At 46.4% G+C, this 27,753-nt stretch overlaps 1 protein-coding gene across 1 annotated transcript in view; it reads right to left on the bottom strand.

The window, feature by feature from the left end:
* The window catches only part of LOC110080494 (maestro heat-like repeat family member 5), a 52,017-nt gene extending 24,831 nt beyond the window's left edge, over positions 1–27,186 (bottom strand). Inside the window, exons 1-12 of the mRNA XM_078384099.1 lie at positions 25,948–27,186; positions 24,025–24,164; positions 18,951–19,067; positions 16,815–16,937; positions 13,313–13,462; positions 11,763–11,882; positions 10,713–10,792; positions 9,168–9,303; positions 7,735–7,830; positions 5,631–5,735; positions 3,796–3,931; positions 407–525 (exon numbers count right to left, since the gene is read on the bottom strand). Of these exons, the coding sequence (XP_078240225.1) occupies positions 407–525; positions 3,796–3,931; positions 5,631–5,735; positions 7,735–7,830; positions 9,168–9,303; positions 10,713–10,792; positions 11,763–11,882; positions 13,313–13,462; positions 16,815–16,937; positions 18,951–19,067; positions 24,025–24,164; positions 25,948–26,386 (1,761 nt within the window). The 5' untranslated portion in view covers positions 26,387–27,186. The remainder of the gene's footprint in view (positions 1–406; positions 526–3,795; positions 3,932–5,630; positions 5,736–7,734; positions 7,831–9,167; positions 9,304–10,712; positions 10,793–11,762; positions 11,883–13,312; positions 13,463–16,814; positions 16,938–18,950; positions 19,068–24,024; positions 24,165–25,947) is intronic.
* Positions 27,187–27,753: the final 567 nt, after the last annotated feature.

The following is a 27,753-nucleotide window of genomic DNA, read 5'->3' as shown; positions in this document are numbered from 1 at the left end:
CAAAGGTCCAATCACACAGTAAGGAAAAGGTGTACAGTAGGACCCCATTATCCATGGGATCGGTATCTGCTGATCCCTTATCCATGGTCTAAAAAATTAAAAGAAAATCCCGCAAATATATATATTTCTGATTATGAAGTTACTAGAAATGACCACAAGAGGGAGCCAGAGATCAGGTACATACATCATTCTTTCAAAGCTCCATCAGATTTGCAAATGACGCCCCTATTTACCTCCTGACAGCCAATCACAAAACAAAAGCAAACCAATTTGCAGCATGAGGTCAGGCTGTGAGCTTGTGATGATGATACAAGCCCTGTTGGCTGGCTTTTCCCATCTCTAGTTCTGGCCCAAGAAGAAAAGCCAGGAAAAAGCAAGATCTTATCATCTATTCCCATAGCCATACCTTTGCCACTTTAGAGAGGTTGTTGTAAAAGATGCTGGGTCCAGGAATGAAAAAATCTTCTCGGTACCATTTCACGATATTCCCTTTCTTATTCCTGCGTTTCTTCTCCATGGCTTTAGCTAGACAGTTTTGGGTTGGTTTCAGGGGTAAAACACAGTGTTATTAACTCCTGCCCACTGCCTCCCAGTGTTCAACTGCGGACTGCCTTGTTTTTTCCCCAAAAGTGGCCGAACAGTGCAAACCTGTTTGTGCCGTTGAAATCCTGGGCATGGAAACCCTCTGGGACATAAACTAGGTGAGAACTCAGTGGGAAAGGATGCGAAAAGTGTAAAACAACAACAACAACACGGATTTTTTTTTTAAAAAAATAGATTTGATTTTAAGAAAAAGACACAAGCTACTTCTAAATCTTTTTCCGGCTTGAGACCTTCGAGGATGGGGGCAGCCTAAGCATCTACCTCTAGGAATGCAATGCTTGGAAACAGAAGAATTACATGAAGGCTTTTGGTGGAAATAAAATCAAGGACGGTGGGAATAAAGCAGCTGTCATGTTCACTGTGTTTGCCCAGAGATTCTGGGTGCGTGTAGGGCCCGGATACGCAAGGCAAAGGGCTGGGTTCAATTAGGGCTTCTGTCTGTCGCACCCTCACCTTCATCCCCATAAACTATTGATGAGATTTGCAGCTGCTTTCCAGACTGTACCCAAAGTTTGGCCACCGCAAAACCCTCGTCCTCCTGGAGAGAAGAGACAAGTTGGGGTTCCACAGAGTTCTGTACTGAACCCGGTGTTGTTTAATATCATTATAAATGATCTGGTTGAGAGCATGAAGGAGGGAGGAGAACGAAATTGGATGCACCTCCAATTTTCAGACGACGCCAAACTGATAGGCGTCGTTAATACAATGGTGCCTCGCTTAACGAGCACATCGTATAACGACGAAATTGCATAGCGATGCGGTTTCCGCGATCGCTAATGCAATCGCTTACCGATGGTCCCAATGGGCGAAATTTGCATAGCGAAGATCAGTAAGCGTTTCGCTTACCGACCTTCGCTTTGCGACCCGCAGATCAGCTGTTCGGCGGGTCCAAAATGACTGCTGGAACAGCCGAAATGGCCGTGCGCAGTGTTTTCGCGCCCTCCCCTCGCTTACCGAGGGCGTGAAAATGGCTGCCGGCTATGGGAAGACTTCGCTAAACAGTGAGTTTTCAGCCGATTTGGAATGGCTTTTTACTTTCCGTTTAATGAAGTTTTCACATAGCGAAGGTTAATCCGGAACGAAGTTTTCACATAGCGAAGGTTAATCCGGAACGGATTAACCTCGCTATGCGAGGCACCACTGTACTTCAAAAGACAGAATCAGAATTCAAGGTCACCTTCATGTTTTGGAGCCCTTGTCCAAAAGGAACAAAATGATTTTCAATGTGAAAATTTTTTGAAGTTCCTCCTTGAAAAAAGAAGAAGACCAGATGTATAGATGTAAGATGGGTGATAGCAAGCTTAAGAATAGTACGTGTGAAAAGTCTAACTAGACCAGAAACCTGTGTGACGAGGGTGGTGCAGCAAGAAAAGAAGTTAACGAAATTCTAGCTACATTGACAAAAGTACAGCATCCAGATCAAGCAGAGTCATAGCACCGTTCTGTTCTGCTTTGATCATATCTCCCCTGGAGTCCTTTAGACAGTTTTGGACCATACCGTTCAGGAAGGATATTGGCTGAAATGTGTAAGAAACACATCAAGATCCAACTTGATTCTAAGACTCTAGAAGGACAGTTGAGGGGGTTTGGTATATTTGGCATGGAAAAGAGAAGGGTAAGGCGGCCATCTGTCAATATCAAGTCTGGAGACCAGGGTTCGAATCCCCGCTCAGCCATGAAAACTTCTTAAATATTTCACGTACTTGAAAAGCCCTGTTAGGGTCACTATAAGTTGTCTGGACAGCACGTAACAACAACAAATCTCAAGGAGCGTCGTGTGGAAGAATGAGTAGGTCCCCCACCCCACCTCAGTGGCTCCAGAGGGTAAGATCCAAAGGAAAAGAAGATTTAAAGGATAAGAGGAGAAGTGAGGAAGGACATCCTGAGGGGATGGGTTTTTCGACAGTGGACTGGTCGATCTTGGAAGATGACAGACTCTCCTTTTTCGGACTTTTTAAACAGGTGTGAGAGGGCTCTTATCAGGGAAGCTTTTGCTGCAAAATCAGCTGCTTTTTGAGGTCCTTTTCTGCTCTACAATCCTATCATTCTATGAATCGGTGTTGGCAAAATTCACAGGCATAGCATACACCACTGTGTGCTGTATGGATAGGTCAAAGTAGCTTCCATATTTAGGTTTTTTGGGAGAGTCCCCCTGTGGTGCTGGAGAAGACTCTCGAGAGTCCCCTGGACGGCAAGGAGAACGACCCTATCCATTCTGAAGGAAATCAATCCTGAGTGTTCACTGGAAGGACAGATCCTGAAGCTGAGGCTCCAATACTTTGGCCATCCCATGAGAAGAGAAGACTCCCTGGAAAAGACCCTGATGCTGGGAAAGAGCGAAGGCAAGAGGAGAAGGGGACGTCAGAGGACGAGATGGATGGACAGGGTCATCAAAGCGACCAACATGAAATTGACCCAACTCCGGGGACAGTGGAAGGCAGGAGGGCCTGGCGTGCTCTGGTCGATGGGGTCACAAAGAGTCAAGAAGAATTGATGCTTTTGAATTGCGGTGCTGGAGGAGACTCTTGTGAGTCCCCTGGACTGCAAAGAGAACAAACCTATCCATTTGGAAAGAAATCAACCCTGAGTGCTCACTGGAAGGACAGATCCTGAAGCTGAGGCTCCCAATACTTTGGCCATCCCATGAGAAGAGAAGACTCCCTGGAAAAGACCCTGATGCTGGGAAAGAGCGAAGGCAAGAGGAGAAGGGGACGTCAGAGGACGAGATGGATGGACAGGGTCATCGAAGTGACCAACATGAATTTGACCCAAGTCTGGGAGGCTGTGGCAGACAGGAGGGCCTGGCGTGCTGTGGTCCATGGGGTCACCAAGAGTCAGACATGGCTTAACGACTAAACAAGAACAACCCCTGTTTTACCCTATGCAAAGAGATAGTTTTCTCACTGACTCGTTCACACATACAAGGGCATACAAGTACCTAAGCTAGGATTGTGGGCTGTGTCTCAGAGCTTGGGCCCTTTTCAAGGAGGAAGGTGGGGTAAAAATATTTTAAAATAAATCTTAAATAAAGATGACAACTTCCAGAGACCTAAAGCTGGCAAGGGCGGTTGGTAGACCCTCTGTTAGGGATGCTCTGGCAGGGGGTTGGACCGGAGGACCCCTGGGGCCCCCTTCTAGTGCTACCACACACTGTGCTTCTAGGCTTCAAAGGTTTCCCAGCATGCCCCTCACCCATTTTGCTCATGATGATGTAGTGGAGATGATACATAGCTTCGGCGGCTACCTGGCCAACCTCCTTCACACTGTCAGCGATGTGGAGGCCCAACAGTGCCACCAGCTGTCCGAGCAGAGAAAATTCCTGGGAGGTCTGGAAAGGAAAAAGAGAGCCACCGCTACAAAAATAATCAGGCAAAATCTAAAGGAAAATCCCAAGAAAACAAACAAACAAAAAGACTAATAAAACATGTAGCTCCTTAAGGATTAACTATTATATTTTAATGTGAGCTTTCATGGATCACGTCCACTTCTTCGGACATATGGAATAAAATGAAATAGAGGACGGAAAACCAAATTCACAAGTAAAACATTCAAAGCATTCATGGGCTCCAAGATTCTTGGGTGTGTGGTTGCATCTCAAGTGCAGTCCTTTGTGGCCTATGTGTAGAGTTAAGTTCTACTCTAAACATTCCCACAGGCATGCCAAAAAGCCAACTGTGTCACTCGGAGCCCTTTTGAAGAGAAAATACAGTGGTGCCTCGCTAGACGATGATAATCCGTTCCACTGAAATCGCTGTTTAGCGAAATCATTGTCTAGTGAAAAGCGTTTCCCCATTGGAATGCATCGAAACCTGTTTAAAGCATTCCAATGGGGAAGACTTGTCGTTGTCTAGCGAAGATTGGCCATAGGAAAGCTGCTTTGCGAACCGCCGATCAGCTGTTTAAATCGCTGTCTTGCGAAGCTTAGGTCCTGAAAACACCCGTTTTGCGAGCACGGAGGGAGCTGTCAGAATCGTTGTCTAGCGAATATCAGTTTGCGAAGCAGGAACCAAACACTGTCCAGCGAAATTCCCCCATAGGAATCACTGTTTTGCGAATCGCTATAGTGATGGCAAAAAGTCAATGTCTAGCGAAAAAACTGTCATGCGGGGTAACTGTCTAGCGAGGCACCACTGTAGTGTGTGTTGAGTCTTCAGGTACAACCTTTGGGAAGGGCCCCAGATCTGAGCCATGCCTCTTCCCAGTGAGACAAATCACAGCACGCTTGAGCTTCACAATCCATAATTCATCTTCCCCACCAGTTTCCTCAGCAGCTGGGAGGGTCAAGGAATCAGGAGTCCTAGAACCCTAGAATCATGGAGTTGGAAAGGGCCTAGAAGGTTAAACTTTGATTTGGATTCTGGCATTTAAGAGAGGGGTTGACTTGATAGCCCTATAAGGCCCCTTCCAACCCAACCCAGTTGTGATCTGACAGGGTGCGTTTCATGTCCTTGAGTAGCAAGCAAGGAGAAACCACAATTGGGCATAAAGAGTGGGACATGTGGACACTGTGCATTTTCTGGAGGAAGATGCAGGTACGCTAGCAAGTGTGTCTATCTGGGAGTTGTTGTCAAGTTCAAATGCCATTGGAAGGGGCCCCGAAGGCCATCCAATCCAACCCCCCTGCTCAAGGCAGGAATCCAAATCAATGCAGATCCGACAGAGGGTTGTCCCATGTTCTCTTGAAGGCCTCCAGCATTGAAGCGCTCAGCTCCTGCCGAAGGTCATAGGTTCCGTCGTTGGACTGCTCTAAGATATGGTTCTCAGTTTGGGCACGGAAGTGGCATATAAATAAATACAATTTAATAAGAGCAGTAGTGTCTTGTTCTCTACTTTGGAGGCTTTCGCATTAACGGCTGAAAGTTAATGTTCTTGTGACCCATATGGATCACAAAGGATTTCCTGCCCCTTCCAGGCACACGTTCGGGACGGACTGAGCAATCTCTTTGTGTGTGTGTGTGTGTGTGTGCATGTACACGCGCGCGCGCATGCACGTGTGTGTGCGTGTGTCACCTCAGGCTTTCACTCACATCAAATTCCAAGTGTTCCGAGGCAAACTTCAGGAGGTGACTCGTGCCTCTAATAGCCCTTTCCCGCTCGTAGTTCTTTGGGGAGTCTATCCAGCTGTTTGTGTGCTAAGAAGGAAAAGGAAAAGGCAAAGAAAGCTTTAGCCACAGCATCGTGGCCACCAACTGGCTCTTGCTGGGACCAGAGAGGATCTATTGAAAAATCCAATTGCAAAGGGAAAGGATCGGTGCAAATTAATGGGGATTTACTTGTCAGCAGAGGAATACAGGATCTGGCAGACTGTTGGCGATTGACACATGCATAAGTTACATTGCCTAACTCACCATAGGAAATTGTCATTACCGTATTTTTCTGTCTATAAGACACCCCCATGTATAAGACGCCCCCACTTTTCTAATCCAAAATTAAGAATTCCAAGTGGGGATTAGCAAGCGTAGCGGGAAAGGCATCAAAACGCTGCAGGATTGCTTTGATCCTTGCTTTCCCCTCCACTTGTTTTTGTTCTCTCCTCAGTTGACTTTCCTGTATAAGATGACCCTCAATTTTTAGTCTAAAGACTTTAGACAAAAGTATAGTCTTATAAACGGAAAAATATGGTAATTAAAGACAAACTAGTTGCTTTATTAGGTACATGCCTGATTGTGCAACAGACATGTGTCTAGTAATGTGGCTGGGTCATAAATCATCATCAGGATTCCAGCCTCTACCTGTTCTTTCTTGATAAGCAGGCAACATGTGAAGTATTTAGTTTGAAACTGTCCCTCCCTCCTTCCCTCCCTCCCTCCCTCCCCTGGTATCTAAGTTTCTGGGCTCTGAGTTAGGACTGGAACCCTCAGATGTGGCTGGGAGAATTTGAAATCCTTCATTTGCAGCTGGCTGCTGTCCGGAGTTTAATTTCATCCCCTGAGCTAGAAAACAAAAATATCTCTACTGTACTGGCAAGATCCGGCACAAGGGGTAGTGGAGGAAATGAATTCATAAGCAGAACCATTTTGGAGGAAAAGGCTTAAATCCAGACAAGGCTGGTGGAGGATTCTCGGAGAGGCAGCCTAAAACGTCTGGGAAAGGCTTCTACAGCCAGGAGAGTCAGTGGAACCTCTTCAGTCAGGGGCAGTCTGCTTCTGAGAACCAGTTGCTAGCGGGGAGAGAAGAACCAGGGGCAGCTGCTGACTCTGGAGCAGAAGCAAAAGATTGAAGCAATCTTTAGCTATTCTGTGACAGCTGAAGATTGATCCAAAGCTGCTCTCTTTTGGTTCTTTCTAAGTTTTCATTCTCTCACATGGTGGACTTGGCAATGTCAAGGCTTAGCTCCCCACATCATGCAGAGAAAGCGTTGTAAATATTTGTTCAGCACAAGAAGGATGGTCATGCAAAAAACGGCAGCAAGGTTTAGATGCAGACAAGAGAGGCTCACGGCACGGCGGGCAGAACTTTGTGGTGCTGCAATTAAACTGCAGTACTGCAGTAACGACTCTGCTTATGATCTCAATTTGATGTTGGGCCACCTCCTTTTGCTTATTTATGTTGGTATAACTGCAGTGGCATTATAATAGGGCAGTAAATCGCTGGAGCCTCAAGGCACAGTGGTTCAACTGATGCACCGCAGCCAAAACTCTGTCCACAACCTGGGTTCGGTCCCTGGTAGCCGGCTTGAGGTTCACTCAGCCTTCCATCCTTCTGAGGTCAGTAAATGGAGGACCCAGCTTGCTGGGGCAGGGTGCAAGGCGTAGCCTTCATAATTAAATTGCAAACCGCCCAGATAGTGCTTTAAAGTGTGCTGCTTAAGCGCTATGGGGCAGCCTATAGGCAGCACATGTTGCTTTTAACATTGTGCAGGAGATCGAATGAATCAGAGCTGGGAAATTTGCTTTATAGGATTAAATCTCCCAGAATCCCACATCCGGCACATGCTGGCCAGGGGATTCTGGGAGTTCTAATTTTATTTTAAAAACAGCTCATCCAGGCTTTTACACTTCATCTACTCTTGGGCTTCTAAGAGAACATCTGGGGCAGATGCAACCGTACAAATTCATTTTAGGAGGACGTCCTGCAAGGCAGCTCCCCCTCCCCCTCCTTTCCTTGGGGCAATTTTAGTGGCTCCCTTACTATCAAGATGTCCTGCAGCGACTCCAAATTGGGGGCCTCCGACAGCAACCCGGTGAGCATGTTGTGGCAGGCCACGACCGTCTGGTGGTAAAAATCCTAGACGTGGAGCAAGAAAAAGCAGTGGCTTTACTATGCCTGCACAGTCAAAGACTTTCCCTTGTCAATTCAGACCTGACCTGCATGGCCAAAGACCTGGAAAGGGATCGGATATTGGATGGAGCCCAAGGACAATGGGTGCAACATCTTATGGGCACAGGTGGGGACATGCCAGCAGCAGAGGGATGGTCCTATGGCGCCTTTTGAGAGTTCACCAGGTGCAGCGGAAGGAAGAATCTGTTCCGCAAGGTTGCTGTTTTACAAAGCAGTGATGGAAAAGTTAGTCTTTCTTTTTAGAAATAGATGGGTGTTTGTAATTACGGTGTGCAACCATCTAGTGCTGAACGAGTGCGTAAGAAACAGAATTGAGGCTGGCAGTGAAGCAAAAATATGCAAGAGGGGAAAAGGTCTCCAAACATGGTAACAGAAGTCCCTAGAGCTGGCTTGCAGAGGCTGCTGGCATTATCTGCCTCTCCCTAAATAAAATGGAGGAGAAAATGAAGCAAGAAAGAGGAAGAGAGGGAAAGAAGGAAGGAAGCCTAAGAGCACTAATCTACACACAGATCTAGAAAAGACAAGGCGGGGGTGGAATGGCCTACTATTCTCTCCTTTTTGTTACTTTTCATCATTTGTCATTTGTGTGCTGGGGCTCTGTTCTAACATTCATGTCTGCTCTCCCCTCCACCCCGAAGGGCCTTGAAGTGCAACTGCACAGTGAGAGAAATGCAAATTTGCATTTGGGTTTTCCCTGGATCTTTTCAAATTAACTGGCCACATAGAGAGAGGAAGAAATAGGCCAAACAGCCTTGTTTGCAGCTTATTAATGTAGATCTATTGTAGCCTTGCAGGTCGTGCAGCTACAGAAGTGCTACTAATAAGCTGTAAACAAGGGCAGAGTGCTGATTTCCTCCTCTCATTTCTTTTTCTCATTCTCTACAGGTTGCTTTGTTTTGTTGTCTTTCCTTTTACACCATATGGTCAACAGGGGGAAAAATGCAAATCAGCCCATCCTGATCCCTGAGCATTTCCTGCATGGTTTGCCAACGTGGTCGCACCCTGTGCCAGAGGCCAGCATTGTTGGGTAATGGGCAATAGCCCAAGTCTGCCAGAGGGTTCCTTGCAAAAGGAGAAGTGTGCAGCTAAAGGAAATGCTTTCTGTTTGCAAACCGGATGAGAGCATATTTTCAAGATGACGTGTGCACACAAGCCCACAGCAAGCAAACACACACAATACTAGGACAGAGTGCTGTCATATGGATGGATACAATGGATCACATGACCCTGCCCTGTCTTTCCTCTCATCTTTTAATCTTCCCTGATGTGGAAGGTCAAGTCACCTGTGTCTGGATCGGATGCATGGGCATGCCTGCTTTTAGCTTCGTCACTTTCAGGGATGGCAGAGAGAACACTTTCTTGACGCTTTTACTCACCAGCTCAGATCTCACCTCTGAGTCCAGCGGGGGCTTCAAGGGACTGGAGGGAAAGAATCAGAAGAAAGCTTGGGAAGAAAGTGGATTGAAATCAATGAGCCAGCCTCTTTGGAAGGAAATAGTAGTTGTTTATGTGCCATCCCAGTGGGCCAACTTATAGCGATCCTAATAGGACTTTCAAGCTAAGTGAGATATTTAAGGAGTGTTTTTACCAGTTCCACTGTCCTAGTGAGTTTTCATGACTCAGTGGAAATTTGAACCCAGGTCTCCAGAGTCCTAGTTGGTCACTCTATTCACTACACCACACTCAGTTTTGGAAGGACATATCCAACAACTAATTCAACATTTGTACAATGTTCACTACAGAAGTGTGGATGGTAGCAATGACATTCCTTCTGTGGGAGACCCTAGATATTCCCCTCTCTCGATGACTAGACCTCTGGGTATTAAACAATCCAATATGCACCACTTAAATTAGCTCCTATTGTGGTCTCTGTCTCTCTTTAGTTGTTAAGTTGTGTCCGACTCTTCATGACCAGAGCCAGGCCCTCCTGTCTTCCACGGCCTCCCGGAGTTGGGTCAAATTCATGTTGGTCGCTTCGATGACATTGTCCAGCCATCTGCTCCTCTGTCATCCCCTTCTCCTCTTGCCCTCATACTTTCCCAGCATCAAGGTCTTTTCCAGGAAGTCTTCTCTTCTCATGAGATGGCCAAAGTACTGGAGCCTCAGCTTCAAGATCTGACCTTCCAGTGAGCACTCAGGGTTGATTTCCTTCAGAATGGATAGGTTTGTTCTCTCTGCAGTCCAGGGGACTCTCAAGAGCCTCCCTTCAGCATTCTATTGTGGTAGGCAACTGTATTTCATCGATCGTGCTGATGTAAGACCTTCAGTCCACTTGGTTTCTGTCTATTGAAGCGGGGTGCAGAGACATGGAGAGTGGGTACCAATTTGGCCCTGGTATTGATCAGGAAAGTATTTTAGCCACACCTGGGGAACAAGCGCTAAATCCCTATCTGGAGGTTGATTTTCTAGCAGAGACAGACCTGAAAGCTCAACACACATGTTCTCTCATGCAGAAGGGGAAGCCTGTCCTTCAAATCTTAGAAGGCTGGAGAGAGACCACGGCTTCTCAGGAGAGATGGGCATCAACTACCCATTAGGCAGAAAATCCAGAAAAAAGTATTTTCACCATGTATTACCAGAAGTGACCTCTAGAGGGAGCCAGAGACCATGCTATGTATCCCAACAACAATAATACAAAGCATAGTCTCCATCTCCCTCTAGTGGCCAGTCCTGATAAATACATCATGAAAATATGCATTTCTATTTTTTTCTTTTAATATTTTCAGATTGTGGATAAGCAAAACTGTGGATACTGATCCCGTGGATAGAGGGGTCCTATATTCATTAAAAACCAAAGGGATTGGAAGGAGCAAAATGCAAGTACGTACGTCATGCAAGTGACTGTGATCATGGCCTGGTGAAGGATCGTAATGGAGAATGACCCGGATGGCTCCTCTTCTATCACTTCCTGTGGTGGAGAGACACAGCACAGAAGAGACAACATCACCACCACTGCTGGGATTGAATTCCAGAACTGGGAGAAGTTACTTTTTTGGGGGGGACTACACCTCCTGGAAGCGGTGTTGTGGCCAGACTCAGATACCGGCCGCTTGGGCAGGTATTTAAGAGCAAGGCGCCCGTAACAGACATGGTCCCCCACCTAGTGGTCCTTTGGTGGCTTGCAAGGCAAGCTGGTTATGGTGCATTTAGGTCATTTCCTTTTCACTGTGGCTGTTACTTCCACATCCCACAAAAGAGCTCTGACGCTGTGAGATGAACTTACTAACATTTCGAACATATGCTGGGCATCACATGATGGAACAAGATGGGAGAAAGAGGTCGGGCAACTTTGACCAGCCAATGACATCCGTCCCACTCCCAGGAGAATCGGCCATGTGCTACTGCAATTCAGCAGTGGAAATTATGGGAAGCCCACTTCCAATTTTCAGAAAGCTCATCTTGTTACTTAAAACAAGGTGTGCAATGGGACCATCGCTTATTTTAAAGTTGTCTTCAGCTTCCTTGGGGCTTCTGGGTGTGCAATTATTTTTCCCACTTGTGTTCTGCTGGCAATGGCCACAGGGGTAGTGTGCCCCTGGGCTTACAAAAAAAAAGGGTCAAGGGCTGTGTGTGTACAGTAAAACTAGCAAATCAAATCTCTCTGCTCCCAAATATGTGGCTGTAAGGCTTAGAAAAGAAGCTACACTTGGCTATTTTCATCCTGCTCTCCAGCAGCGGTGAGACCCAGGCGTCTTGCGCTCCTTGTCATTGTGGCAGCAGAAGAGAGCATGAAAGGAATGGGTGGATTGTTTGCGCTAAGCAAAACTTTGCGGCAGAGTGGTGAAACTGTAGTTTTGCAACTAAAACTCTGCTAAAAATCTGCACGGCTTAAAATTAAGTTAACCCCTGGGTAGTACCTGAGTGGTTACTTGACTTACTATAATGCATATGACCAGCTCCGATTTATGAGGGAACTCGACATTTTCCTTTTTGCTTTGCAGAAGTGCTTTGCTTATCATAATCACAGACCTCATAAAAATTCGCTTCATGGTCTCGTCCTAAAAAGGAAGGGAACATTACATTAACATAAAATCACATTCAGGGAGAAGCGTAATACTGTACATGCCACAGAGATGTTCTTGGATTAAAACTCGCCAGAAGCCTTCAGCAATAGATGTGCTGGCAAGGATTTTTGGGAGCTGTAGTCCAAGAACATCTGGGGACCCAAGGTTGGGAAGCACTGCTGTACAGGGAGGAACAGAATAAATAATATGATATGTTGGGTGGAGGACAGTTCTGTCCTAATGACAGGTGAAACAAAATTTAACAATTATCAAGGGGTGACTATATTGGCAAATAATATGGGGGTTGCTCCAAGATTGGGATGGTCATTCATATTTTTTTTCCACTGACCACATGACACATAGGTCAGTGCAAATCAGCCTGGAGTTCCACGCCACCAACCATATTTTTCCCCTCTGCCACTGGGGCTTCTACTTGATTGCAGTTACATCAGTCCAGTCAGTGTGATTGCTTGGGTTGATGTGGAGGGGTTCTCTCTAAAGCCATATCGTTGGGCTACAGCGGCAGTGAGAGAGGCAGAGCAGAGGGAGAACTGGTGGTGATTTTAATCTTTTATTCCCCAAACCCTACCTGAGCCATACTCAAGAAATCAGTTGCTTTTTTAGGCTAGAGTGGGAAACAGCTGAGTTGTTCTAACTGTCTGGAATCTCTATTAGAAAATTAGAAAACCAGGCCTCAGATATTGTAATTCAGAATAATACAACATGATTTGTCGGCAAATAGAAGAGAAATACCATCACATAAGGGGGAAAAGGGAGAACCTCTGAATGTTTAGTCTACACAAAATAACGCTGTATGTAGAGAAGCCTATCGTGGATGTGTTTTTTGACCAGGGTATGGTCTCTTTTTTTTTTTGTTCAGCTGCTGGGGTGATTTACATTTACTACAGTTGGTTTGACATCACTTTTGCCCGCTTTCCTTACCCAAAGGAAAGGGGCACCTCCAGGATTGCCAGTTCCCCTCAACCAAGTACCCCGTCTCCAAACCATTTTTTAAAGGTTTCACCTCAGCGCTGGAAGAGATTTTCACTGTTTTCACAGCATCAACAAGACCAATAAAAAAAAAAACACAGAGAAGTGGGAATTGCCAATGACCACTTGTTAGCACCTTGTTAAGGCAGCTCCTGCTGTTGGAGAAGCTCTCCGCCTCTGCCCCCTGCTGGCCCTCTGCAAATTCACCTGGGAAACCTAACTTTCATAGGTGCGAATCACAACAGATCAACCTGTATTCCCCGCCGCCCCGCGAGTCACACCCTGAGTCAGTCCTAACACATACACCGTTTCAGTCCCTGGATGGAGGTTTTGTGTGAAGCTGATGTCTCCACTGCCAAAATTTGCACGAAAGAAGAAAGCTGGGAGCACCAAGTCCCTGAGTAACAGGAGTCCAAAAGGAAAGGGAAGAAGACCTTATTGGTGCCACGGAACTGGTAAAGGATCTCAGCTACGATGAAGTCCACCAGCATCAGCATGTCCTCCGGCTTTGCGCCCAGGGCTGCTTGCCCATAGCACAGGATCAAGGTCGTGCGAATCTGCCTCTCCGTAGCATTCCTCGTCTCCTGGTGAAGGGGGAAAAAATTGGAGAAATTTAAGGAACACGTGAGGTAAATTACCCTTTGGGTTCATGGGGATCTTTTCAGCAGCCACCAAATTTGCTAGTGGAATTTCATTCATTCATTCGTTTGTTTGTTTATTCAGTTGCCCCCCCCATCCCCAGAGGGGAACCAAGATGGCTCACAGCCCTTAGAACGACAGTTAACAACCTATCTGTTTAATGACGGCTCAGACGTCCGCCTGTCTCAACCCCTCGTAAATGTGTGCATGTGTCTTCACCAAGCTCCTTCCTGACGGCACCTCCCTTACTACTCCTGCATACTACAGTATTAATGCTCTTCACTTATTGACCAATTTGCTTAACGACCTAGTTGTATGAGGAGTGCCTGTATACAATGCTAGCAGGTTTAAAATACTATACGAAAACCATATTTTTTAAAAAAGCAATTGAACATGAGTCAATATTAAACCTAGATTAAAAACAAATTTATAAAAATTTAAAAACCTCTAAATCTAACAATTACAGCATTTACCAGATCTCCAGTTTTTGCCTTAAAGCTGGCTTGAAAAGGGAGGTTTTTGGCTGATGATGGAGGGACCCGAGGGAGGGGACCAGCCTGGCTTTTTGGGGAGGTGGCTCACGCCAAAGCCTGGGAGCAGCCACAGAGAAGGCCCTCTTTCTCGTGTCCTCACCAAACGAGCTTGGGAAGGTGGTGGAACCGAGAGAAGGGCTTCCTAGGAAGATTTGCTAAAAGCTGAGAACGCTCATATGGAGTGATACAATCCTGGTTCTGATGTCACGTCTGAGATGTGACTTGCCTTCAAGAAACTGATATTAAGAAGGTGCGCTGAGCACACAGACACCCCTTATGCATTTGAGGCGTGTGTTAATTTAATTAATTTAATATAATTTAGCGTGTGTAAGCTAAACTCAGGGCCCTACTATGTCCATACACATCTCTGATAAAGCCAGTATGATTCAGGCATGGAGTCCTCTAAACTTCTAAAAAGCAACTCAAGAAAAAAAAGGGGAGGGCCTCTCTCCTAATTGATGCTCTGACCCTCAGCCCTCACAGGTAGAAAGTACTGGATCGAAGTAACAAGGGGGAATTATACTGATGTAAGAAGTATACTTAAAGCTGAGAGTAACTTTGTGGAAAACAGGGCTTCTACAGCGGGTCCATCTGCTCATCTTCTCAGTAATGATGCTCAGAAAAGGTTCCCTTCAGTCTTAAAAGCTGTATTTGGGCATAATAGTTTCCTGTGGCTTATCATTATGTGACAAAGTTCATAGGAGCCCTCCCCTCCCCATCTGCTTCTCCGGTGCCATTGCACAGCAGAGAGAGAAAGCCACACTTCCATTTTTTATTATCAACCACAATCTGGTTCCTTAACCTCAGCATTCCTGCAAAAGACAGACAAAATTGTCATTAATCTTAACTACCAGAATAAGCCAACTTCAAAACATGGTCTATGAAGCTGGCTAATTTCAACAAACCATAGTTAAGATAAACCACAGTTTAAGGTTCAGATATAAGTCTATATTGGGTAAGTTCAAAATGGAAGAAGTGTTTGTCTTTCTCTCGCAGCTGTGCTGGAAGAAGAGAGAGGGCTGTACAATCCTGGTTGCTCCTCTTCTGGTACACCATAGTGTACTGTCACATCAGAATGAGGTAACTCTGCAAGTAAGATGAGGCAAACAGTTCCTCCATTCCCCAGCAAGCAACGTGGGCCACTTCCCCAGACAACATCTCCTGACTTCCATCCCATTCAGAATTTGGAGAATTCTTCCTTGGGTGAATTGGGATAGCTTGGTGGCTTAGGCATCTGGTTGCAAAGCCAGAGGCTGGGAATTTGATTCTCCACTGGGCCTCTTGGAAAGGAGTTGGACTCAGTGATCCATAGGGTCCCTTCCAGCTCTGGAGTTCCAATATTATACATTACTGAGATAGAAAGATGCTAAAGCTACTCATCACTGAAGAGCAGAGCATCGTCCAGCAGCTCGCTCTGTGTCTCCATCTTTGCCTCTTTCAACGTGTCCATTGATGTTCCAGCTGTCCCTCTCTACCTACTCGTTCCACTGGAAAGGTGGCCTGTTCCCTAATTCCTGGGGACGCCTCTCTATCAAGAATGCAGAGAGCTTCCTGATTATTAGGAGACCATCTCCAAATCGCTGGTTCCCACGTATGAAATATCAGCTGGCAGGCACTCACAACGTCTGACATTCTTTCCAAAATGACATCTGAAACGTACTTACAGGGGACGTTTCCTGGCCTTCCATACTGAGAAACCGAACAGATCCCGTTGCCTTTTTTGCATTGCAACTCACAAGCCATGACAAAGAGCCTGCTCTGAGATGTGTCAGGGTATGTTCCTTTCCAACACAGCGCTAGATTTTTAGATAACATAGGGGTAGACAGATATAATCCACCAGGGGAGAAAGGTGGGACAATCATAAAATAAAATATCCTAGTCATTATGAGAACGAGCCACAGCAACCTCAAGCTCCCAACTCCTCCCTCCTTGTTCCTACTGGTGCACAGTAACCAGGAAGGGATTTGGTTTAATTTAACCAATGTTTTGTCTCCTGTTTGACCTCTAAACTGTGGTTAGTCTTAACAATGGTTCACAGCTTCCTATGGTTTGAAGTTGGCTTGTTTGAAACCCACTATGGATTTTTCCATACTGTTTCTTGAATTTGGACAACACGGTCAGCTGTGATTAATCCAAAGAAGAAACACTTCTGAACTTCGAACTCCAGGAGGAAGGGGGATGCGCATGAGCCTAAACCAGTGGTTCCCAACTTTTGGTCCCCAGGTGTTCTTGGACTGCAACTCCCAGAAATCCTTGCCAGCACAGCTAGTGGTGAAGTCTTCTGGGAGTTGCAGTCCAAGAACATCTGGGGACTTGAAGCTGAGAATACAGATGGGTATGAATTACTGATTCGACAGGATTCGTTTTCTGGCTGAACAGCTGACCCGTGGGTTCAGCGTCCCACCCCCTCCAGCGAGTGCCCCCTTTGTGTCAGTGTCCAGACCGGCTTCTTCTGGATGCTGCCACCGATTGGGTGCCTGCTGGAGGGGGAGGGGTGTTGAAGAGCGAATTCACCTGGAAACGAATTGTGCCGAACCGCCAAACCGGCAGTGGGCGCCCACCTCTATTCCAGAACCACTGGCCAAGAGAATAATTCTACATGCAGTGCTAAACCCCTGTTCAATTTTATGTCTGCACCAATCTAGACTAAGAAGGATTTGTACACGGAACAGTGAATAGCGCTAGCTAAGGATGCAATCTGCAAAGTTCTCTCCCCCTAACTCTATGTGCCAGCAGGCTCATGTCATAACTTAGCAGTCTCACCTCTGGTATCACCTCCGGCTGCGTAGCTTTTCTTGATGGCACCAAGTGTCCGTAATCTCTCAGCACACCCAGGATCTCAGGTAGGTGGCAGAAGGCAACCACTCTGATAGTTTCAGAGACTCCCTGGATTAAATAACATGTGCCAGGGTTGTCATTACCTTTTGCAGTCATTGCCAGCCATAGTGTGTTTTCTACTAGGGATTCATACTAACCAAGACGGGCAGACGTTTTTTAAAAGTCTCTTTCTTGCGTTCTTTGCCTAAATTCTTCCTGCTCTGTGGGATCTCCTAATTTTGTCTCTTTGGAGATGAACATTCACAAAAGGAAGTCACACACACAAAAAAGGGCAGGCTTCTTTTTTTAGGGCAAAGGTAACCCCCCACCCTACCAATTTCACTGTTTCTGAGCTGAAACCAGTGTCTTCACCCTCCAGAATCCAGGATTTATCCAGAGATTCATCCTAGGCTTACGTTTTTTTGCCTTGAATTCCTGGTTTCTAACCTGGGGATTTCTGTTGGCCTGTCCTTGCTTGAGAGCCTTACCTACGAATCCTCTCACACGGTTCCATTTGGTGTTCCAGCACTCTCTGGCTCCAAGACAGTCTCGCGAGACGCAAGGAGGAGGTAATCTTGCTCACCCCTATTCTATCTTCTGGGAGTCTCTTCCCTAACCCTAACCCTAACCCTTCCTTTCCTCTCCTCTCCTCCTGCTCCTCCTCATAAGGACCTCTCAAAATAGACCTTTGCAGAACAGCTTAATTCTCAGTCCCCTCTTAGCCTTCTTGCAAGTTCGCTGGTTCTCGAGTCTGCCTTTCCCCATTTTACTCACAAACTTTATGGTTGGACCTTTGCTATCCTTTGATTCTTTTGCATTCCCCTTTGGGAATAGCTCAGTGTGAGCGTGATGTAGCTCATTCCAATCTCCGTCAAGACGCACTATTGCCGTAGTTCAAAGATCCCTTTCGGGACTGTCTCTAAACAGGTGTGAGCCGTACATGCGCCCTGAGAGCATCCCTGGTAACAATATATATTGGGTATTATATTTATAGGTAAAGGTAAAGGTTCCCCTTGACCTTTAGTCCAGTCGTGTCTGACTCTAGGGCACGGTGCTCATCCCTGTTTCCAAGCCATAGAGCTTGTGTTTGTCCATAGACAGTTTTTCTGTGGTCACGTGGCCAGCACGACTAGACACAGAACGCCGTGACCTTCCCACCGTGGTGGTACCTATTTATCTGCTTGCATTTTTGCATGCTTTCGAACCACTAGGTTGGCAGGAGCTGGGACGAGCGACAGGATTCGATCTTACGATGGCTGGTCTTCTGACCTTGCAGCACAGAGGCTTCTGTAGTTTAACCTGCAGCACCACCACGTCCCTAGTTATATTTATAGAGACACCCTGACTCTTGTTTCCTCCTACCTTGCCAATAGGGAGAAACAACAAAGCCCCATGCTTCACCATCTTGAGTTTTGTAATGTTTGTTAGACTGTGGGGAGATTTGTTTTTTAGGATGGGCTTTTGATTCATAGATTCATTATTTCAACTTTGTCTGTATATTTATACTATCCTCTTGGGAGCTGCCCAGACTAGTGGCTTGTCCACCAGATGGGTGGGCTATAAATTAAAAAAGAAGATGAAGCAATAAAGTAAAAGGCATCAGTGAAATGTAGAAAATATGAAAACAATAACTAATTTAAACCTCTCATTAAAGAGAAAAGGTTTTGTCCTATGCAGGGCTGGCAAGAGAAACTGCCAACGGTGCGGCTTCTCTAAAATGTCGTCTGCTGTGAAATACACGTAAAGATCAGAATATTGGGCAGAGGGGATTTTCCCGCACATTACCTGCTATCGTAAGCCATCCGTGGGTTACCTAGAAGTTGACTTCAGGTGGCGATCTGAGCATATATGGGAGGAAGCAGTCTTTAAGGTGTTTGGACCTTGAGCTATTTTAGGTTAAAGGGGTTCCACTAAAGTAAGAGATGGGCATAAGGGGGCCATGAAAGGGAGAATCGTTTGTCAGAACCAGGAAACCTTAAAAAACAACACAGTTGGAGAAAGTAGAGATCATAGAAGGGAAAAAGATGCTAGGGTTTTGGGGTGAAGGAGGGAGTGAATCATGAACCATGACCATCCACTCACCTCTCTGTCCACTTCATCTTGAGCCGAGAAACCCAGAAGCATGTGCAAATATTCGCTGACAACATCTTTATGCCTCGAATCTCGCAGTTTCGTTCCAAAATATCTATAAACAGGGATCTAAGGATCGGGGTCGGGGGGGAAGTGATGGTCAGAGGAAAGCCTTTAAAACCTGATGCTGTTTAGTCCCAGGGGCCAACATTCAAGTTGCCTTGGTTCGTTTTAAGGAGAAAGGCAGGGTAAAAATTTTTTTAAATAGATGTTTAGATCAATTAAATATATATCTACGGTGAGAAGCCTTAGGTCTTGTGGCTGAACCTGGCCTTCGTGGCCTGGGAGTTTCATCTGCAATAGAATTGCGTGTACGTGGCTCAGCTTGTGTACCTCCTTTCTCCGTTCTAGAAGGGTCGAAAGGGCTTCCCGTAAAGCTGTCTTACTGACAGTAGGACCGTTTTGTGAAACTCTTAGAACAAAGCCATCCTAATAGTTAGCAAAACATCAGGACACCCCTTGAACAGACCTCTCTTCATTCCTTTCCTCGGAGCAGGAAGAGTAAGCACCGATCATAGATCTGGGCAAGTGCCTTCCACAGCCTGGGAGCGAAAGGTCACCCTTGAGTGGCCTTCAAGCAGGCTTCAAATAGGCAATTGTGTTCTCAACAGGGTGTCCGAGCATCTTTACATTTAGAGTCCTTCCTCATGAACCACCTTGGTCCCTTAAACAGCCAAGGTCTGAGCTGTTTAGGGCTTTAGATCCTAAAAACCAGCTCCTTAGAGTGGGCCCAGAAAGCAGTTGAAAATGTGCTTCTTTTCATTACCAGGGAAAGAAAAATAACATGGATGGGACCCCAGGAATCCTTGGCTGCTGCCCCCCACCCCCAGGTCACATGGAGACCTGGTTTACTTGGGAGTCACAGACTAGATCTAATAGGACCAAAATGAGCCTGAGAAAATGAGGTCTTCACACCAAAACAATACTTTGGGAGTGCGGAGAAGAACAGGCAACTAAACTCCACACCTGTTTTGTGTCCCTCAACCCGTACCATGGAAGACTCGAGGCTAGCTGGCCCAAATACTCTTGAGGCTGCCTGTTATTGGGTGCAAATGATCTCAGACATTTATTAGTTGAACTGCGGTGCTTCTGACACAAACCAAGAAAGGAAATGAGCAGCAAGGTAAGATGGGATGCAATCAGGCAGAGATATAAATGGTCTTCCAGGCTGCTTCTGCGCAGTTGCGTGAAAGCTATTTTCCATTGATCACAGGATGCACAAGAGAGTGAGAACCAGCCCAGTTTCTACTGTGTGACCAAGCTGGACCTTTTCGGTCCAGTGGCTGGGCTCCTCTTTTTTTCTGAGGCTGGCCGGCAGCCGTTCCTGTAGGGAATGGAAGATGGAACCCTTTCTACTGCAATCTCACTGTCCGGTCACACCCAGGATCTCCGGATGATGAGACCGTTTAAGACCGTTTAATCATCCTCATACACACAAGAGTGTATTGCAGTCGTTAAGATGGGCTGTAACTGAGGTGTGCGTTACTATTGTCCGTTCAGGCCAACTTGGGGGGGGGGGAAGACGTAGTTAGCACATTAAATGTGCTTGTGAATATTAATGGGTTTCGTGTCTCTGCTGGCCCTCCTTCCTTTCAGTTTGAGACTTCCCTAGTCAGCAACTCAAATTTATATAGTCATAGCTTCTGTGCACTATACTTTCTGGGACATTTTGTCTCTCCTTGTGCATTTTTTTAAAAAATTATGAATGGGGTTTTCTTCCCCAAAGTTCATACCATGGGTTTTTATGAAGACTGTGGCAGGGGGGGAAAAAAAGAGGAACTGCCTGGTATAGGAATGGACTTGATGACTCAAGAGGTTGGGAGTTCGATTCCCCACTGGGCCTTGTTGACAAGGGCAAGACTTGATTATCCCATGGGTCCCTTCCAACTCTGCAGTTCTAAGATTTTATATATATATAAAAGATCCCCTAAACTCCCTTTCCCATGCTGTACCATCCCAATGAAACTCCTGCCACTGCAGCCATGCTCAACGGGGGCCAGATAGCTCCCCTGCCCCCCCTCAGTACATCTGAAGGGGGCCACAGGCTAGAAACAATTATTGACATACCACTTATAAGGTTTGTTCTGCAACTTAAACTATCCTGATTTGGCCTGCATTTTTTTCATATTGTGTTTATGACCGTGGCCAAAACTAGATTGTGAATAGGCTGGTTTATACAATTTAAAGATGCAGTGGTTGCAGCTTTATAATCACATCTGTTTATGCGTCAGATGCTGGTTGTGCTTGAATGGAAGTTGCTCACTCAGTGGGAAAAGAATGGCGATGTCAATTAAACAAGGACTACTCCACCTTAGCTTCTAAGCACAGAATTCACCTTATCCTGGGGAACCGGCTTGACTGTCTTCGGGTACCCTGCAGTTCTTTGACCCACATCTGTTGTCACGGAGGGCCCTTTTCTCCTGACTTGTCTGGGATCCAACGCAGAGGGCATCTTAAGAAAGAGACAGAGAGAGAGAGAGCAGGTGGGCAAGAAAATGGTCATGCTGTCAAGGAAAATATCATGAGCACATGGGACTGGAGTAACCCAGTGGGCAGAATCCTTTTGGTGTTTCTGTAAGGTTGCTTAACATGCCACAGCAGTTTGCAGCTAATTGATGAAATAAATGCCTTGGTGTTTGTTGGTCATGATTCCGATGCTGTACCTGACTGTACAACCAAGATGCAACCCAGAGAGACACCTTGTCCGTTAGCTATGGCCAAGTAGGCAAGCCTTACGCGGAGTCCCACCAACAGGATTCCAGCCTTTTCACCCCAAATTGTCCCTCACATGGTCTGACGTAAATAATCTAAATTCAGAACTATCACTCTTCACATTAAAATGTAGCAATGGAAACAGAACGGCAGAAAATCTCTCCTCTGTGAGACCAAAATATTTAGGGAAGAAGCAGGTGAGATGCTAAAGGCAGACCCCCAGGGAGCTCGCGACCAGGAGAGCAAACAGTAGAAAGGGTTCCATTCCGGGGAGCGATCTCCCTTAAAGGGGTCCTTCCATTCTCTACAGGGGGTTGGACTTGATGGCCTTGTAGGCCCCCTTCCAACTTCACTTTTCTATGATTCTGTGCTAAGGAAGCAGCTGGCCTAAGCAGTTCCAGCTTTGGTATACAAGAGGCAAAGCTGGCAACAGAATCCTGCTGAATGCTGGAGCTTCCTTCAAGAGAGACTGAAGTTAGATTAAATCCCGGTCCTCCATGGCCTCTTTGAGGAAGAAGGCATGAAATGTCATCTTCCACATGTGATAAAAATACCCCAGTCAAGAGCCCTCTTGTTTCCACACCTACGTTCTTTTCTGACCTGTGGGAGACCCAAGGTCAAAGGTCACAGGCTTGGCTCTAGATCACCATGGCAGCTTCTAGAGCAGCCATTCTTGATGGGGGGCCATGTGGAGGGCCCTGGTGCATTTGAAGGAGGGCAAATCCTGAAGCTGAGGCTCCAATCCTTTGGCCATCCCGTGAGAAGAGAAGATTCCCTGGAAAAGCCCCTGATGTTGGGAAAGTGTGCAGGCAAGAGGAAAAGGGGACGACAGGGGACGAGATGGATGGACAGGGTCATCGAAGCGACCAACATGAATTTGACCCAACTCTGGGAGGCAGTGGAAGACAGGAGGGCCTGGCGTGCTCTGGTCCATGGGGTCACGAAGAGTCGGACACAAATAAACAAATAAACAACAACAAAAACTGCAGGTACTGAACCTGCTATTGATCAGGTTCATTATGCGACTTATACAATCCTGGTAAACACCATATACCCATGCACTTCAAACCCACAGACACATTAAGACAGAGACTCATCCACCCAAGAGACCGGACACAAGGACACAACAGAAGCAATATACGAGCATATGCAATCCAACGCAAAGAGGAGTGTTTGGAGCTCTACATTGGAGAAACCAAACAGCCAGTAAACAGGAGAATGGCCTAGAATAGGAGGAGGAATGGCTCAGGACCACAATCGGCAGATTTCCTTCATTCGAAGGACAATGGGCACTCATTTGATGACCAAGATGTATTCATTTTGGACTGAAAAGATAGGCAATTTGAGAGAGGGGTCAGGGAGGCCACACCTGTGCATATAGACAATCCCTCACCAACAGGGGTGGAGGCTTTAGATACAATCTGTCTCCTATTTATCCTGCTGCCCTCCCATCCCTCCCCAGAAAGCTCAGGACCACACCCACCAGAATGACCGCTGTTAACGACCCATGACAATTGGTGGAGAAGGACTGCAGAAGTGGGATTATCCCTCACTCCCCAGTCAATTTTCCATCTAACGACCCTATTCAGACCAGGGGAAAATGAAACCAACGGGGAGAATCTATCAGGGATTTCCTACCAACTCTCTTCAGACTGAAGAAGGTCCTTGGATGAGTAGTGAAACGTTTCAATCTAACAAGAAAGAAATCCAGTTTCCATCACTCAGCTTCCAAATACTGTACCTGTAACCTCACCTGGATGACTGAGAGTCTTCACAGGTAGACAATCCTGATTCAGTATTTTGTTCCTATGATAATTATAGCTCTGGCCAAAACAAAGGTTGAGAAGGGCTGGTCTAGAGGTCTGGGAGGCCAAACATGCCTGTTACTCAATTTTAGAAAGCTGTATCTACACTGCAATGCCACCGCCTTCAACCCTGCGTACAAAGTGGGTTTTTGAAACAGAAAAAGCCCCCCTGTACTCTTTTAAAAAGGGTATCAGGCACCAGAGGAGCTGGGGAACCCCTCAAAAGAAAAAAGCACCCCCTCCAAAGACCTTTCAAACCTATTTTTCTTTCAAAAATGTTTAAATAATTGCGGCTTATAGCGGCACATTTGCGTCCCTCCAGATCAGTGGTTCCCAACCTCGAGCCCTCAGATGTTCTTGGACTACAACTCCCAGAAGCCTTCACCACCAGCTGTTCTGGCCAGAATTTCTGGGGCCTGTTGTCCAAGACCATCCAGCGACACCCCCCCCAAAAGGTTGGGAACTACTGCCCTAGATCCATTAGGAAACCAGAAGATGGTCCAACTCACCGGGAGAGACTGGTACAGGTAAATGAAGATGGTGTCCAGAATTTCCCTCTCACTCATCATCTCCAAAGATTCCCGGACAGGCCTTCCTCTCGGCAACTTCTTGCTGTCCCACAGAAATCTGAAGTGCTCATCGGAGAGTTCTTGGAAGAGATAAAAAGAGGGACTGTCCGGCCGGTACATGAGACAGTGGTACAAAAGTATACATTTTTTTTGTCAAAAATGTTTCAAAGCTTATTACTTAAAATGGCACCACAAAGGGATGAATTGACCCCAGTTTTGCATGCTACATGTTATTTCAATTTGCTTCCAAGCTGGAGAAACTGGTAGTTTCCACACAAGGACAGATTCTGAATGTTCAACATTGTTGGCTAGAATGCTGTGGCAGTTCACGTAATGTTTGTGCGGCTGGTTACAGGTAACTTCAGTCAACTGACCAGGCACCACTAGCATGCATCTCAGCTGCACATTTGGGAACGTGACCAGGCATGCATCCAAGATTCGCCTGGATGCACCTCATCAATTAGCAACAAGTAGCCGTGGCAAGTTACCCAGTCCTTGTGCGGCATGGTTTCGGCCACTGTTTTTAAACTGCATGGTTATTTCTAGGTCTCTGAACCTGATACAAGTGGAAAACAGTTCTAGAACAGGTGGAATCCCACCCCCAAGACAGACTTGTTACTGACTTTCCATCTTTTCAGGATTTAGCTCCAACGTGTTCAACCTCAGTTGGCTGGATAGATTAGTGGTTTAGGTACCTGGCTGTGGAGCTAGAAGTTTGGAGTTCAGTTCCCCCACTGGACCTCCTGGAAGGGCCAGCCTGTGTAGCCCTGGGCAAGCTGTACATGCCCTGGATGCCCCCAGAAGGCGGCAATGGGAAAACCAATTCTGAGTACTCTTTACCTAGAAAACCCTGAAAGGAATTGCCATGTGTTGATGGCATATGATGATGGTGATTATGATGATTGCTCACCCTTGTGCAGAATTTGATCAATCCAGAAAGTCAGTGTTGACTTATCTGGTATTATGTGATAAGGAGAATTAAAACTGGGTATCATCAATATATCAAGACATCTCACTTATAAGCTTCAATCAGTCTCTGCTGCTAACATCATTTAGTACAGTAGGGCCCTCTTATCCACAAGGGATTGGTTCAAATTCCCCTCTGGAGATGCTAAAAACCTCAGATAATAGCAAATGCTATACAGTATATAGCAAGGTTAAAAAAAATGGAGAAAAAATTGTCACCATGTATGATCAGATCTGGCCACTAGAGGGAGCCAGAGACCATGCCAGGTAGTCTTCAATAACAAGAATAGATAGTCTCTGACTCCCTCTAGTGTCAATTTCTGGTAAATACATAGTGAAAACATGATATCTATTTTTTCTTTTATATATCGTATTTTTCGCTCCATAAGACGCACCTTTCCATAAGACGCACCAATTTTTTAGGAGAAGAAAAGAGGAAAATATAATCTGTTTTCTTTGCTCCATAAGACGCACAGACTTTCCACCCCCCTGTTTTGTGGGGAAAAAGTGCATCTTATGGTGCGAAAAATATATATAAGTGCAACTCCACCCTCCACCCTTGTGCAGCCACCTGAAGATGATGACATGACTGTATTTGAATCAATGTAGATGGATGTACAGGCCGCAGAAACTTATTCCATGGATACAACGATCCTGCTGTAACTCTTGTCATGTAACACTTGAAGGGCCATGCTGTTGAACAGTGATACCCCAGTACCCTATGATCTGACAAGAAGGATTGGACCTCCTGCAACAGGGTGGCCCCAATGACCATTATGGAGTCCAGAAGTATACCATGATTTTGTGGTACAAAAAGCCACACAGAGGCCCAGGAAAACGACTAGGGCCACCTTCCCCTTCCATCTCCCTCGTCCCTGCCATAGGCTGTCTGGTTACCCGGATAGAGAGGTGCTGGGCCCGTTGGCATTGGTTTCTTTTTCTCTGAAGGAGTACTGGCTTTCTTTGGCTTCTCTTTCCTGAACAGCTTCGGCAACACAATCTGCTCCTTCGCGGTCTCAGCCGGGGCCCGGGGCCCACGCCTGTCATCTGCCCTGCTATTGGCCGAAGTGGACTGGATGTTGGCCGTACGTTGCACTAATTCGGGGAGGACCACTGGCTGGGGTTGAGCCTTCTTTTTGGCCTCGGCTGATGCTGGAGAAGGAGAAGATTTAACCAGGAGGGGCAAGAGCTGCGTTGTCCTTTTACTGGCTGGGTCCTGAGACGTGGATGGCTGGAAGCTTGACTCGGGCTTTCCTCTGGTCGACTGAGGAAGGGACTCATTGTTTCTCGTATCCTTTTTCTTTAAGATCTGAAACTTCTTCAGGAAGGATGTCATCCTACAAGAAAGCAAACGGCCCACGGATTAGTTCGCTAGCTTGGATTTTTCTGGCCCATGCCAGCTCAGAAGAATAGGAACACGACAACATGAAACGACCTTACTGTCCCATTTGGAGATGTTGGCTGGCTTTCCAGCAGGCCATCCTTTCAACCTGAAATCATTTGAACTGGAAACGTCAAGGATTAAACGCGGGACTTGAACCTGCTGTGTTTGTAGCGAAAGAACATCTGCTTTTATCATGGAGTGAGAGCTGTGCTCCAGTGTCAAGGTGACCAAGAAACCCAATAAGCCCATTCCAAGGAGAGGAAGAAGAGCCTTCATCCCATTTTCACTACAGATACGAAGGTCTACATCCAGTAGCGTCCAACATCCCCACCACCATCATTGCTGATCATGCTGGAACACTGTCGGTGCAACCATACGTACACCGTCGCCGTTCTACGAACGGTGAAAGTCAAGAACTGCTTGCACGGCAAGGGACGGGATGCTTCCCTGTATGAACTCCTCAGAAAAGGAGTTGGACAAGTGTAATGCTACGGATGGCTGCAGGCCACAGTCTTTGCTCTCTGATCCAGAGATACTGGCAAGTCCTTTTGGTCCCAAGTCTGAGTCTCTTTGGTACCAAGTGCTGAGTCCCAAGCTTCGGTTCGGAGCCCCTATTAAAAACAAGCTTTATTTCTGCATAAAAAAGGGAGGTATGAGTGGGTTCCAGGTCACAAATTGAGTCTGGGTACTTGGGGGGGGGGGACAGCATCTTAAAATTGATGCTTTTGAATTGTGGTGCTGGAGGAGACTCTTAAGATTCCCCTGGACTGCAAGGAGAACAAACCCCTATCTGTTCTGAAGGAAATCAACCCTGAGTGCTCACTGGAAGGACAGATCCTGAAGCTGAGGCTCCCATACTTTGGCCATCTCATGAGAAGAGAAGACTCCCTGGAAAAGACCCTGATGTTGGGAAAGAGTGAAGGCAAGAGGAGAGGCAGACGACAGAGGACGAGATGGTTGGACAGGGTCACCGAAGCGACCAACATGACTTTGACCCAACTCTGGGAGGCAGTGGAAGAGAGGAGGGCCTGGCGTGCTCTGGTCCATGGGGTCATGAAGAGTCGGACGTGACTAAATGACTAAACAACAACAATAACAATTTGGGGGGAAAAAAAGAAGAGTCCTAGTCAAGTCACTGGTGTGACTTAAACCTGACTTGATAGCAACTCCTGTGATGCAACTCTCTGCCCTGGCTCTGATCACCACCTCCTCATAATTGTTCTCTGCAGTCTTTCTGCCTCTGTAGATTCAACTTGTAAAGGTGTTCACAACGCTGGTGTCTACAGCCTTGTGATTAAACTCCCAAGTGGAAAAAGTTT

Source organism: Pogona vitticeps, chromosome 2 (assembly GCF_051106095.1).
Source record: "Pogona vitticeps strain Pit_001003342236 chromosome 2, PviZW2.1, whole genome shotgun sequence".
Taxonomy (NCBI): Eukaryota; Metazoa; Chordata; class Lepidosauria; order Squamata; family Agamidae; genus Pogona; species Pogona vitticeps.
Note: the sequence above shows the minus strand (reverse complement) of the source record. Positions and strands in the feature narration are given on the sequence as shown.